The following is a 15,563-nucleotide window of genomic DNA, read 5'->3' as shown; positions in this document are numbered from 1 at the left end:
CACTCTTGGTCTGAAAGGCCGAGAAGAATCAGTCAATATTTTAACGTAGCTGGGTGTACATAATCGAAGAGAATTTTTTTCGGGAAATATAAGTTCCTTAAAAAAACCCAAAAACACAATGAAAAGTCTTGGGGGATTAATTGTTTTCCTTGGCGTGCTACATTTAATTGCTGGTGCTTCCGTGACACCACAAAAAGTCCGCTATGATAATTATAAAGTTTACGAAGCAACCATTGAAAATCGCGAGCAATATCAACTTTTGCAGTCTTTGGATAATGAGTTTGCGGTAATAATATTTAAAGAAATGAAGAAAAGTGTAAATTTTGCCAATGTGTTTTTTGTTTTCATATAAATCGATTATAGCTTGATTTTTGGAATGACATTCATCAATTTGGTGAACACTATGATGTTATGGTAAAGCCCTCTGAGCAGTCGCCTTTTGAAGAACGTCTACAGCAACACAACATTAAGTATAAAGTCAAAATTGAGAATGTTCAAAGGTAAGTGTAACAGTTTTTATCGCAAAAAAAGACGAATAAATATTACGTCAAAATTACCTTTATCTTTATTACATTGAATTTCCTTCAATAAGGGAAATAACACATTCCGTAACTGGCCTTGAAGTTGTGTATTCTGGCCACATAATTTTAAAAACAATTTCGTGCAGCAATTTAATAAACCTTTTGGAGAAGTTGATGTAATAATTTTCGGTAAAAAAATTAAAATGTTGATGTCGCCGTTTGGGCGACGTGTCGAATGCCCCGTCTTACTGAAACCACATTACCATCAACTTTGGTCTACTCAATGATTTTAAAAATTCGTTGGGGATACGTTGAGAGGGAGAGAGGATATACCTAAAAACTGCCCAGAAACACATTTATTGAAATGCATATGTTCCAGAAACTTTATCCGGGCAATTATGAATATTTCTCTCGGCATTTTTCGCAAGGAAAATAGCTTTAAGAAGTGAAATTCTTTTAAAATTAGTGTTTTTAAACGTTGAAAACTACTAAAATCACTTAATTGTGGAATATTCCCGCTGAATTGACAAACTAATTCCCCACGGTGCTCTTGAATCAAATTTAAATGGAAGGTGCTTACACCTGGGAAGTTTTTGCGGATTCTGAAACTACAATGTTCTTAGATGAGAAAAATCAAAAAACAAAAAAAAATCGCCGGAGCGCTTTTTAAATAAATCGCGGTCAAAATTCACATTTTTAGGTGTTATTTAGGTTTTCACGATTTTGCTTAGAAACCGCAAGTCCTATCAAAATGAGACTGAAGAAAATGTTGTAGCTATGAAAATTCTCTACAAGATTGACCTTTACGGCATTTTCGTAGATTTTATCATTTTTGAGATAATGAAGTTCAAATTGAGACAATGCACTGACTGTATCGCCCCCTTATTAAACAATGTCATAAAGGGTGCGCCTTAACTAACTTTGAATGAAAACCGCTTACACAGGGGAAGGTTTTGTGAATTCTAAAACAACAATGTTCATAGATGAGAAAAATACGAAAACAAGAAAAAATCGCTGAAGGGATTTTTAAATAAATCGCGGTCAAAATTCACATTTTTAGGTTTTTTTTAGGTTTTCACGATTTTGCTTGAAAACGGCAAGTCCAATCGAAATGGAGCTAAAGAAAATGTTGTTGCTGTGAAAATTTTCTACAGGATTGACGTTTATGATTTGTTCTTAGGCTGTACCGTTTTTGAGATAAAGAAGCTCAGTTTACATTGTTAGCTTTTTTTGTTAGGGTTTCGCGATTATGCTTGAATACGGCAAGTCTTATCGGCATGGGACCTGAGAAAATCTTATAACTGTGAAAATTCTCTACAAGACTGGCTTATGTAATTTTTCTTAGGTTGTACCATTTTTTTATGACATTGTTTTATAAGGAGACGATACCGAATTGAATTTGAATTGTCCCAATTTTAACTTCTATATCTCAAAAGTTGTAAAACCTACGAAAATATCATTGAGGCCAATCTTGTAGGGAATTTTGATAGCTACAACATTTTCCTTATTCCCATTTTGATTGGACTTGCGGTTTCCAAGCAAAATCGCAAAAACCTAAACAACCCCTAAAAATGTCAACTTGGATCGCGATTTATTTAAAAAGCGCTCCGGCGATTTTTTTTTTGTTTTTTGATTTTTCTCATCTATGAACATTGTAGTTTCAGAATCCGCAAAAACTTCCCAGGTGTAAGGACCTTCCATTTAAATTTGATTCAAGAGCACCGTGTCCCTTTTTGGACATAAATATGGAAATAAAAAATTGTGAATTTGGGGAAAGGGAACAAATTCCGCCCGGTATAACTATCGGTTAATGTGGCGCAACCTAAAAACTACCCTGCGTACGCTCCTGCGTGGCATAAGTAATTCACCAAACCTATCGTCCAAATTAGACCTTACAAGCGCAGCTTTTGTATAAGACAGGACAAACCAGTAAGGAAAGGATCAAAGTCGGGCGGGGCCGACTATATGATACCCTACACCACTGTGAATATGTAAAATATAAATCGGAGCTATATCCAGATCTAAACCGATTTTGATATAATTTGGCACATTTATTTCCAGACCGAATTCAGTCACACATTCCAAATATCATTGAAATCCGACTTATATAGCGTGTTTGGAGCAGCAAATACGCGAAATCGGCCGAAAATATATATGGGTGCTATATCCAAATCTGAACCGATTTCGATATAACTTGTCACATTTATTTCTAGACTGAATTCAGTCACACATTCCAAATTTCATCGAAATCGGAAATATATAGCGTGTTTGGTACAGAAAATACGTGAAATCGGCCGAAAATATATATGGGAGCTATGTCCAAATCTGAACCGATTTCGATATAATTTGGCACACTTATTTCTATACCAAATTCAGTCAAACATTCCAAATTTCATTAAAATCGGACGTATATAGCGTGATTGGTACATCACATACGAGAAATCGGGCGAACATATATATGGGAGCTATATCCAAATCTGAACCGATTTCGATATAATTTAGCACATTTATTTTTAGACCAAATTCAGTCACACATTCCAAATTTCATCGAAATCGGACATATATAGCGTGTGTGTTACAGAAAATACGTGAAATCGGCCGAAAATATATATGGGGGCTATACCAAAACTTGGACCGATATAGCCCATCTTCGAACTTGATCTTCCGACGGCTAAAAAAATGGTATTCCCCAATTTTCAGCGAAATCGGTCAACAAATGCGACCTGTACGTTGCGAACGGACGGACGGACGGACGGACGGACGGACATGCATAAATCGACTCAGAAAGTGATTCTATGTATATCCCTAGAAGGAACTATGGGTCTATCTCGCTTCCTTTTGTATGTTACATACAAATGCACTAACACATAATACCCCTTACCACATAGTGGTGTAGGGTATAAAAATGGCTTAACTCCAACACAGTTTTTTTTCAAGACTCTTACTATGGTTTTTCTTTTCCCGCGAATTACTACTCTTATATACTACATACATATTTATAAACATACGGTTTTTATACTCTCTACCATAATATGGAGGGTATAATTAAATCTGTTATTCCATTTGTAACACATCGAAATATTCGTTAGAGACCCTATAGAGTATGTATGTACTTTATCAGCATAAAATTCCAAGTCGAAATAGTCATGTCCGTCTGTTCTTTCGTCCGTCTGTCCTTCAGAAGTCAAGCTACAACTCGCAATTTTTAAATTTGTCGGTATAGGTCCACGTCTTCATATAGCCCCCATAGAACGGTACCTTCTGAATTTTGGTATTTTGAAAGTTCGGGCCTCAATATATTACTGAAATGGCCAAAATTTGGTATTTAGTTTTCGAATCGTCTTAGCGAAACAGGCTATTGATCTTCCACTGCTAATTACGGAACTGCGTTGTAAGAGGTATTTAAAGAGGATCGGCTGAGTTCTCCGACCTGGCACCGTTAGTTTGAGTGTTAAAATAATTATAATTTCGGCAAATTAAAAAGTAGTCGTTAAGTCGTGCAATGGTATGCACACCCGCCTTGCACGCTGAAGGTCGTGGGTTCGATTCCCCGGACAGTCAACATCAAACACTTTTCAACGGTGGCAAAATACCCCTCAGTAATGTTGGCGACATTTTCTGAGTATTTCAGCCTTGTACAACTTCTCTACAAGTGGTGTCTTAGACACGCCGTTCGGACTCGGCGATAAACAGTAGGTCCCATATCATTGAGCTAATATGAATCGGGGTGCACTCATTGATATGAGAGAAGTCTCCCCTGTCCCGCCTGGGATGTTTGTGGAACAATTATAGGTACTCGAAGGACGGGACCGATATAGTCCATATTCCAACCTGACACATTACTGGATGAAATAATAGGATGTGCAAAATTGGAACCAATCAGAAAATCCCCTTGAGAGTTATCTTGCGGATCTGTCATTTTAGTTAGGTTTCTTGCTTGTTTTTCAGGATTTCTTGGAACTTTTCGGCCATAATCTCTGAAGGTATGGACTTGCCATTGCAATTGTACCATCGTAAAGGGGCCGCAAGGACAATCTGCTGAAAACAAATCAAAACGATTCGATAGGACTCTTAAATTTCAGTTTTCCAAATTTGGGTGGGAGGTATTCGAAGGTGTGGACCGATATAGTCTTACCCGATCTATATCTGAAAGCAATAATAACATATGGAAAGTTTGGACCAAATCGATTTCGCACTTCGACAGTTATCGTTCACACAATTTTTCAGAAAAATGTTGAACTTTTGTGGGGGAGGTGCCCGAAGGATTGAACCGATATAGCCCATATTCGAAATTAAACTAAGCTTGGGCAAAAAATTACGAAATTTGGTTCTAATCGGTAGATCCGTTCGGGAGTTATCGTGCACACCAGCCAGCTAGACAGTAAGAGAGACAGATGAACGGACATGGTTAATCGACACCAAATTGTTTGAAACGAATTTAGTTCAAACATACTTGGGGTCTAAAACCATTTTTTCGATGGGCACATCTTTGGTCGTATTTTGTATATTTTGTATTAACCTAAAGGCTGAGGGTATTAAATAGGTGATGGAGCGACCCATGCTGCAATATTTGTATAAAAATTCAATTGGACAACTGAACTGAAAATTTCTCTGTCATGATTGAGACAATTTTTAGTATGAGAGGAAATTGTGGTTCTCTACACAAAACTCATTATATACAGTCGGACCTCGATTATCCGTGATGGTCGGGACCGGAGGCATTACGGATAATCGATTTTCCCGGATAATGGAGGCAATGCTTTTATGCAGTTTTGAACATATTTTTATACCCTCAGCATTTATGCTAACTTTCATACGGGCAAAATGTGCCTCATCGAAACAATGGTTTTAGACCCCAAGTATGTTTGGACGAAATGTGTTTCATACAATTTGGAGTTGATTTAGCCATGTCCGTCCGTCTGTCTGTCTGTCCGTCTGTCTGGATGGCTGGTGCGCACGATAACTCTCGAACGGAACAACCGATTCGGTTCAAAATTTAGATTTCGTAATATTTTGCCCAAAATTAGTTTAAGTTCGAAGATGGGTTATATCGGTCCAATTCTTTCCGGTACCTGCCCCACAAAAGTTCGAAAATGTTCGGAAAATTTGTGCGCACGATAACTCTTGTAGGGAGTAACCGATTTGGCCCACACTTTGTACATCGTGAAAGTTCTACCAGGCTTAGATGAAGCTTAAATATGGACTCAATCGGTCAACTCCTTCGGGTACCGCCCACACAAAAATTTCGGAAAAGTTCAGTTTAGGACATGCTCTCGAATCGCTTTGATTTTGGTTGTAACAACTTGTATTTGCTGTCCCCCATACGACGGTACAAGTTTCATAAGGGGCAAGTCCATACTTCCTGAGGAAATAGACAGAAAGGTGCAAAAAAACCCCTATGACACCGTGTGTAGTGGTAGGAGCGCAAGATAAATACCGAACGGATCTGCCAATTCGGTCCAAAATTTGGCCTTCGTAATATTTTGTCCAAACATAGTTTAAGTTCGATGATAAACCATGTCGGTCCCCTCCTTCAGGTACCTCCCTCACAAAAATTCAAAAATCTTCGGAAAAAAAAATATGCGCACCATAACTCTTGAAGGGAATGACTGATGTAATCCATACTCTGCACATCCTAATATATCTACCAGATATAGATCAGGTTCGAATATGGACTATATTTGTCCACTCCTTTGGATACCTCCCACACAAAATTTCGGATAAGTTCACTTTAAGACCTGCTCTCGAATCCCTTTGATTTTTGTTGAAGCTATTTGCATTCGCTACCTCCATTAGACGGTAAATGTTTTTCAGGAGCGAATCCATATTTCTTGGGAAAACAGCCCGAAAGGTGTAAAAACCCACTATGTCACCACATGTGGCGGTCGGAGAGAACGATAACTTTCGAACTGTTCTACCGATTTGGTGCAACATTTGGTCTTCGTCATATTTTATCCAAACTTAGTTTCATGGGGCAATACCGGTCCCCAACTTCCGGTACTTCTCCCCAATATTTAAAAAATGTCACTAAAATGTTAGGACGATATCACTTGAATGGTGCAACCAATTTGGCCCAAACTTTGGATCTCCTAATATTTTGTCAAAATTTAGTATAACTTTTAAAAATGCCCATATCGGTCCTCCCTAAGGGTACCTCCCCCACAAAAGTTCAACATTTGTGTTAATTCCTAATCCACATTTTTGTCGGCAAGTTCAAATGTTGAAAAAGGGCCACAAAATTCTGAAGAGACGCTAAATACATTCTATCTGTCCGTAGATGAAAGTTTCAATTCACATTGGCTGAGGGTATACCTCTATCGGCAAAGCCGACTGACACTTTTTTACTTGTTTTTAGTAAAAATGGCATAGTATTGTACAATCATATGAAAATCTGCAATTTTTATTAAATTTGTTACTGTAATCCACCAAATTTTAGAAGGATACATAATATCATCATCATTTTCATCTGAATTAACTTTGTCCCATGGTTTTTGTGATACCATAAATACACAATTTTTTTTTTATTTTTTATTTATTTATTGCAACTAGTTACATTTAACTAACAAGCAATTTAAAACAAATTTAAACAATACATAATATGTTTTTTATGTGTTTGTATATAAAATTTACATTATAAATATTCTGGTTACATAGAACTTCTAACTAGGCCCAATGGCTTCCTTCTCTTAAGTCTTCGGTCCGAACCAATCTGATCAGCTAAGGTTGATGCTTCTGTGTTAGCATGGCCTCTTAATCGGATGTTATGTTTTGTTGCTATATTTTCTATTTCTTCTTTTACAGTTTTTATCCCAAGATCCCGATGTAAATCTTGTGTACGGACATACCATGGTGCGTTTACAATGCATCTTAGCAGTTTATTTTGAAATCGTTAGATCATATTTATATGTTTTTCGCTTGTGCACCCCCATAATTGAGCGCCATACGTCCATATCGGTTTCAAAGATGGATTATATATCATTATTTTGTTTGCCGTTGAAAGTTTGGATTTCCTGCCTATTAGCCAATTTAGTTTTTTCCATTTTAAATACACAAATTGAATAATATGAGAAAATTTCCAATTTTTGGTTTTTTACAATTTGTTTGCTTTACCAAATTGGAAAGTGTGCTTTTACTCTCGGGTAATGCAGTTGATAACGAAAAATGGAGGAAATGAAAATAAGTAGGCTACTTTGCCGATATATGCCATCCAGGAATAAAAAATATGGACTAAAAATAAAATTTGTATATTTTTCATACAAAAGTAATGGTCCATTTCACCCGCTAAATAATATCGGATCATCATCCAAAATTGTAGGCATCTTCTTCGTCCTAAACCCTTACCTCGTACAACTGGATATATTAGGCTGTAACTCTGTTATCTGACCGCGTAAATCAATATAATTGGCATCAATGGAGATGGCAAGAGCTGGTCTTCCAAATTTTATTTATATGGGAATGTGTTTTCCAGGAATAAAAATATAACCGGTATATAAAAATTTTCACAATTTTCACACAAAAGTTATGGTCCATTTAACCCTCTAAACATCATCCGATCACCATCTCAAATTGCAAGCATCTTCTTTGTCATATACTGTTACCTTGTTCGAATTTTCGAGGCCATCGGGCTATTATTGCGATCAACAAAGCAGCTACAAAATCGGATAAAAATTATGTTTTTGGTCCATTCCACCCGCTAAATATTTCACGATCATCACCATTAAGAATAGGTGTCTATTCTGGTCTAAATTCGACCTCCATGCAAAATTTCGTGACGATCGGTCCATAATTGCGGCCTGGAGTTTGATTACAATTTATAATGGACTGACGGACACACATCTCAAAATCGCTTCATCTCGCCGAGATATGAAGATTGGTATACCACATTGGGGGTGCCCGGCGAATATTTCGCGGTGTTACATGATTTTTTTTTTTCAAAAAACACCTTTCCACATAGTGGTGTAGGGTATAATAATGAACACAGCTATTTCATTCTCCAGCAATTTGCAAAAATTATGTATTTTCTAAAATTGGGAAACATTGACGTATTTTTTAAAATTGCGAAAAAGTGGCCATATTTGGGAGCGCGGCACGCCCGCACCTTCTAATTTGATTGGCCTAATATTTTTGTTTCCATAGTTTCAATATGTTTACTATCAAATCCCATACAGAAATTAAAAATCGGTGATGACAAAGAATGGGGTTTTGGCCAGGAAAATCGGAACCACTGTGTGTCGTTTATTTCAGGGCTGCCCCACAAGGTATGGTATCGTAGCACAGAGGGGAAACATAGGCCTAAAGTTGCTCAAAACTCAAAATATGAAAATCGTTTTTTATGAAAAAAATGTTGATAAACGGCAACCAGACTCTTTTCTACATTTGCTATAACCATCCTCGACTTTGTAAGATTAACCAATCCAATGCAGCAGTCGATTGAACTCAGCCATACTGAAAACAAAAAATAAATTTCCGAAAACTAAGAAATTAGGTGAACATTAAAATGACATTATTTTCGCGAAAATTTACATTTTTCAAGATTTATTGTTTTTGTACAGTCTCCGAACAAGATTAGCATTTAAAATTTTCAGATTGATTTTACATCTTTGTTCTTTAATAATGGTGATACATATCCTCTTTATGAAAATTTTTTATGATAATTTTTAAGATTACTACAATTTCAATAGTGAAAAAGTCTATTTCCCCGTCGTTTCCCGACCATAGTTTCTTCTAATGTTTTATGCGCTTGATTCTCAAATATCAGATTCAATCATAAAAAATTGCGCATATTTGCGCCATTCCGAAAAAATCCAATTTTTCTTAACTAAAATAGGAAATATTTTTTTATGGAATTGTAAGGTTTACTCACACTAAATTTTGTTCCGCCTTATAACCGGGGCTCTTATTTATCTGACTAAACCAACACCTATCAAATATGTTTGCATTATTCAGAAACATTCGCGGCTTTTCTCATGTGAATTGAGAAAAATTTAAGTAAGTTTCAAAAAATAAAATTTGTATGAAATATATGTATATGGGACTATATATACATCTGTACCGATTTGTTTGAAAATTGGCTCAATTTTTTTTTTAGGCTAGTTCAGGTTGCATGTGTCAAATTTCAGTGATTTTGGTGAATTTTTATCTCATATCAGATGCGAATATATATGGAAGCTGCATCCAAATCTGGACCGATTTTCATTATTTTCTATAGAATTAATCCTGGTACAGAAGATATTCTTTGTGCAAAATTTTACATCAATCCGACTGTAAATGAGCTTTCTAGGGCTTTTGATCAACTTTTAACACACATTTCCCCTCTGTGCGTAGTGAGACATCGTGTGGTTAAATGTACGCTATAATACTCCATGTACGCATCTTTTGAGAGAACCATGTAGTGATCTATTCAAATCCGTCCGTCCGTCTGTTGTAATCACTCTAGCATCCACAAAATGGAGATAGGACGCTGACATTTTGGGAAGATGCGTCTTTTGTTTGCAGGCAGGTCATGTTACCTCCCGATTTTGGTATTTTGAGAGTTTTAGTTACATTGCTGGACGGAAATACCCGTAATTTGCCATTTTAAGTTCTCTGCAGTCACGACCTGAATTTGTAAAAATAGGTACATGTTTTGGTACAGCCATCATATAACGGTACCTCCCGATTTTCAATATTTTGAGGACTTTAGCTACAATTGACAACTGAACTAGCTGTAATTTAACATTTGAGATTCTCTGTGGTCATTAAATTTAACCACTAAAAATTTGTACCCGGTACCTCCCGATTTTCGGTATTTTAAGGGTTTTAGCTACATTGTTTGACGGAACTACGCGTAATTTGACATTCCACTTTTTTTGTATAGTCCGATCTAAGCGTACCTCCCGATTTTCTGTATTTTGATAATTATACCCTCAATCTTTACGCTAACGCGGGTATATGCACTTTGATAGGACCAAAAATGTGCCTTATCGAAATGACGGTTTTAGACCCAAAGTATGTTTGGACGAAATTCGTTTCAGGAAATTTGGAGTCGATTTAGCCATGCGTCTCCAACCAAATTTTGGGTATCGTAATATTTTGTCCAAACTTAGTTTAAGTTCGAAGATGGGCCATATCAGTCCACTCCTTCGGGCACGTCCCCCACAAAAGTTCAACATTTTTCTGTTATAGGTGTGTGAACGATAACTCTCGAAGGGGGTAATCGATTAGGCCAAACTTTGCACATCTTATTATTCTTTCCAGTGCCCTAACGGCACTAATTAGGTTGGAATATGGACTGTATCGGTCCCGTCCCTTCTCTACCTCCCACACAAAATTTGGGAAAAGTGCACTTTAATAACTCATCTTGGATCGATTTGACATTTTTCCCTATTACGTCGGCACATTTTTTCGATGACCAGTCTGTACTTCCTGAGATAATGGACCAAAAGCTCCAAAAAAGCCTGCCGGCGCCAAATAAATTGTTTAGTACATAAGATAACCCTCGAAGGGAGAAACCGATTTGGGCCAAACGTTATCAAACGTTTTATTCCTTAAATCCTTGAATTAAGTCCTCCCACACAAAGTTTAGAAAAAGTGCAGTTCAAGGACTCGTTTAGGATAGTTTTTGAATTTTTGGCAACATGTTTTGTATGCGGCCCTAGTTAAAATGGTACAATTTTTTCGGGACGAATCCATACTTCCTGAGAAATTGACCCAAAACCTTAAAAAACACCCTATAGAGGTGAGAGGTATTGTATTTGCTTCATTTCTTTAGGTTCGAGGCTGGGTGTATATCTCGGTCGGCACAGCTGACTGATACTTTCTTACTTGTTTTACAAATTATTTCAATGTAGATTACATCTCACTGTAGATTATTTTAATCTCATACCCATTTCTTTTTCGTTTCAGTCTAATTGATAACGAACAGCCCAAAACGCGATCATATGGATTTGATTGGGAAAATTTCCATACACTTGATGAAATTTACAAATGGTTAGATGAAATTATTGAACGTTATCCTGATATTGTGACACCATTCGAAATTGGCTATTCTTATGAAGGACGTTTGATTAGGGGCATTAAGATTTCACGTAAACCTGGTAATAAGGCGGTTTTCATTGAATCGAACATTCATGCCCGCGAATGGATAACATCGGCAACAATTACATACATTATTGATGAATTGCTGGCTTCACGTAATCCTGGTGTACAAAAGATGGCCGAAAGTGTTGACTGGTGGATAATACCGGTTTTGAATGTTGATGGCTTTGTGTATTCACATGAAGTGGTGGGTGGATGAAGAATTTTTGCAATAAGATTTCTTTGGAATTAATGTTTAACTTTGAATTGTAGAATCGCATGTGGCGTAAATCCCGACTACCTTCTGATCCAAGTGGCAAATGTATTGGTACTGATTTGAATCGCAACTTTGATTTCCTCTGGATGTGTAAGTAATTTCAAATAGGATTTTAAATAAGTTTTAAATTTATATGTTGATTTTGTCCAACAGTAACTGGGGCTTCTGATGATCCCTGCTCCGAGACATATGCTGGCCCCTATGCTGAATCGGATCCCGAAATCAATCAAATGACCAAATTCATTAACACCAGCATTCCTGAGGATACAATTAAAATTTACATCTCTTTGCATTCGTATGGTCAATATGTTTTGTCACCCTGGGGCCACACTGCCACCGAATTCCCCGAACACTATGATGAAATGATGTATGTGGCCAAGGGTTTTGCTGATGCCTTATATCGTCGTTATAATACAGTTTTCACTTATGGTTCGAGTGCCACAACACTTTGTAAGTTGATATTCAATGAGAATGGGCGAAACTTAAAGTGTCCTGCGAAAATATTTCATTTTTAAAATGCTTTGTCATTCCTTATCTTTTACAGATGAAGTATCAGGTTCTGGCAAGGAATGGGCCTATGCCGTTAAAGGTATTAAAATTCCCTTTACCATTGAATTGCGCGACAAAGGCGAATATGGTTTCATTTTGCCTCCCGAAATGATTCTACCAGTAGCCAAGGAAGTTTTAGACGGTTTTGTTGGTTTGATTGCAGCTGCTAAGGAGATTGACATAATTTAAACTTCAAATTAAATTGAGACTTGTAAATAAGTAAAAAGAAAAAAACTTTAAATTAAAATACATAATATAATTATTGCTCAACTATAATTTGGTTTTTAATTTATTTATTCATATATTACTTTAAATGTCCCTGTGTTATGAAGCTTTGCAGGGATTTAAAGCTATATGTTAAAAAAAAAAGTTTTTCAGATCACCAACTACGTGGCTTTCTTATAGGAGACCATTTTACTTTCTCATAGAAGACAACTTGGCCTACTAAGAGAACACCACCTGGTTTTCGGATGGAAGACCACTAGGTCTTCCCATATAATACCACCAAGTCTTCTCATATAATACCACAAAGTCTCCTCATATAGGACCAGTTGGTCTTATTATGTAGGATCACGTGAAGACAATTTGGCCTTCTCATAAACGTACAATTTGTCTTCTCATAATATCACTTGATCTTCTGATAATACACCTCATGATATAACCGCAGAAGCCAAGTTGGTTTTCGTCCACTTTACCTTCCAATAAAAGACCACTTGATTTTGTCATGGAAAACAACATGGAATTCTTATATAATACGACTTGGTCTTCTCACAGAGGATTACTTGATCTTCTCATAGAAGGTCCCCTGAAGAAGATCACTTGATCTTCTCATAGAAAATAACTTTATATTCTCATAGAAAATACCTTGGTGTGTGAAGCCCTTTAAAACTTTAAACAAATAAATAAATAAAATACCTTGATCTTCTAATAGAAAATACCTATTATCTATTAGAAGATCTAATAGAAAATCACTTGATCTTCTCATAGAAAACCACTTGATTTTCTTAGAAAGAGCACTTAGTTTTCTCATAGTAGATCGCTTGGTCTTCCTATAGAGGATCTAGTGATTTTCTCATAGAAGTCCACTTGACCGTTCTTATAAAAGACCACTTGATATTGTGATAGAAAACTACTTGTCCTTCTTATAGAATACGTCTTGGTCTTCTCATAGAGAATTATTTGATCTCATAGGTAACCACTTGACACTCTCATTGGAGACCACTTGTGTGCACTCTCCTTCCCACAGAAAACCAGTTTCTTTTAGAAGACCAAGGCCTTATCAATAGAAGACCCTTGTTCTTATCATAGAAGATGCTTGAACTTCTCATAAAATGCGACTTGAACCTCTCATAGAAGTCGGCTTGGACCTCTCATAGATCTCTTGATCTTCTCATAGTAACGTGATCTTGTCATAGAAGATCCCATGATCATCTTATAGAAGATCACATTATGTTCTCATAGTAGTTCACTTGATATTCCCATACAAGACCACTTGCCCTTCTCTTAGAAGATCACTTGTACTTGTAATAAAATATCACTTAATCTTCTGATAGGAGATATGTATCTTGATTTTCTCGTCACAGAAGGTCACTTGGCCTTCTCTTAGAAAATCACTTGATATTCTCATACAAAATCACTTGATACTCTCATTGTCAATCACTTGGTCTTCTCATTGAAGATCACTTGATCTTCTTATAGAAGATAATTGGATCTTCTCATAGAAGATCATTTGATATTCTTATAGAAGATAACTTGATCTTCTCACAAAAGATCACCTTATATTCTGATTGAAGATCACATCATCTTCTCATAGAAGATCATTTGATCTTCTCATAGAAGATCATTTGATCTTCTTAAAAAAGTTCAATTAATCTTCAAATAGCAGATCACTGGATATTTTCTTCTCATAGAAGATCACTTGATCTTCTCATAGAAGATGACCTGGGGCTCAATTCTGTTTTTTATGAAAATGTGAAATGAAAAGTTTTATAAAGGAGAAAACTGTCAAATGAAAAAAAATTATAAAGAAAATATTTTTCATTTCAAATTTTCATAGAACAAGACCAGCCCCAGGTCTTGCCATAGAAGATCACATGATCTTCTCATCGATCTTTTATGTAGAATACGACTTGATCTTGTTATAAAAGATCACGAGAAAAGGAGAAAAGAGACCAGGAGAAAACATGTTCTCATAGAATATCACTTTATATTCTCGTAGAAGATCTGTATAACCTACATACTTTGTCCCTAAACTTCGCCTGGTCCATAAATCATGGATGCTGATTGGCGCACTGGCATCTCTTCTACAAATTCCTTTGCGGAGTCCGTAGTGTGCGGACCACCTTTGGGAATCGGCTGTCGTCGGTTTGATCCCTTTGGACACCTTGTTCTCTCTGAAATAACACAGTGTGTAATTTTCTGACCCATGGCTTATTAACCGAAATGTCTATGAACGGTTCTTAATTGCGAAAATATCCAAAAATTTTGAAAATATTAGATTTTTATATTTTTTTCTCCTATTCTAGCCCACAGATACCAAACCGTCCAAAAATTAAGGATACATTTAATTACAAAAATGTACCTAAGATTTCAATAAACAACTTTTAAGAACATATAAAGATTCTAGGAATGACATTTTAAGCTGAAATTCCCAAACAATAAAAATTATTTTTAATGTTTCCGCCTGCTCATGTCTGGAAATAACTAACTGTTCAAAACTCAAGGAAATCTGAAAGGTTTGTTATTTACGGACCTTTTTTTCTCCTATTCTAGCCCACAGATACCAAACCGTCCAAAAATTAAGGATACATTTAATTACAAAAATGTACCTAAGATTTCAATAAACAACTTTTAAGAACATATAAAGATTCTAGGAATGACATTTTAAGCTGAAATTCCCAAACAATAAAAATTATTTTTAATGTTTCCGCCTGCTCATGTCTGGAAATAACTAACTGTTCAAAACTCAAGGAAATCTGAAAGGTTTGTTATTTACGGACCTGAACAGGAAAGAATGATTTAAAATAATCAAATGTTGAGCTTGATGAACAGTTCCTAGAATCTTTATATGTTCTAGAATGTTGTTTATTGAAATCTTAGGTACATTTTTATAGTTGACTGTATCCTTAATTTTTGGGTGGTTGGTATCTGTGGACCAGAAT

The 15,563-nt window shown here is 36.1% G+C and overlaps 1 protein-coding gene across 1 annotated transcript; it reads left to right on the top strand.

Moving 5' to 3' along the window:
- Positions 1–12,678, top strand: LOC141393134 (zinc carboxypeptidase-like). Its single transcript, XM_073966089.1, has 6 exons — positions 1–286; positions 364–500; positions 11,406–11,784; positions 11,850–11,943; positions 12,007–12,303; positions 12,398–12,678. The coding sequence occupies exons 1-6, from the start codon at positions 119–121 to the stop codon at positions 12,589–12,591; spliced, it is 1,269 nt and encodes a 422-aa protein (XP_073822190.1). The 5' UTR covers positions 1–118; the 3' UTR covers positions 12,592–12,678.
- The last annotated feature ends 2,885 nt before the right edge of the window (positions 12,679–15,563 follow it).

Source organism: Musca autumnalis, unplaced genomic scaffold (assembly GCF_047663935.1).
Source record: "Musca autumnalis isolate F117 unplaced genomic scaffold, ASM4766393v1 scaffold_2, whole genome shotgun sequence".
In the NCBI taxonomy this organism is placed as follows: domain Eukaryota; kingdom Metazoa; phylum Arthropoda; class Insecta; order Diptera; family Muscidae; genus Musca; species Musca autumnalis.
This window is presented reverse-complemented; position numbering and strand designations above follow the sequence as displayed.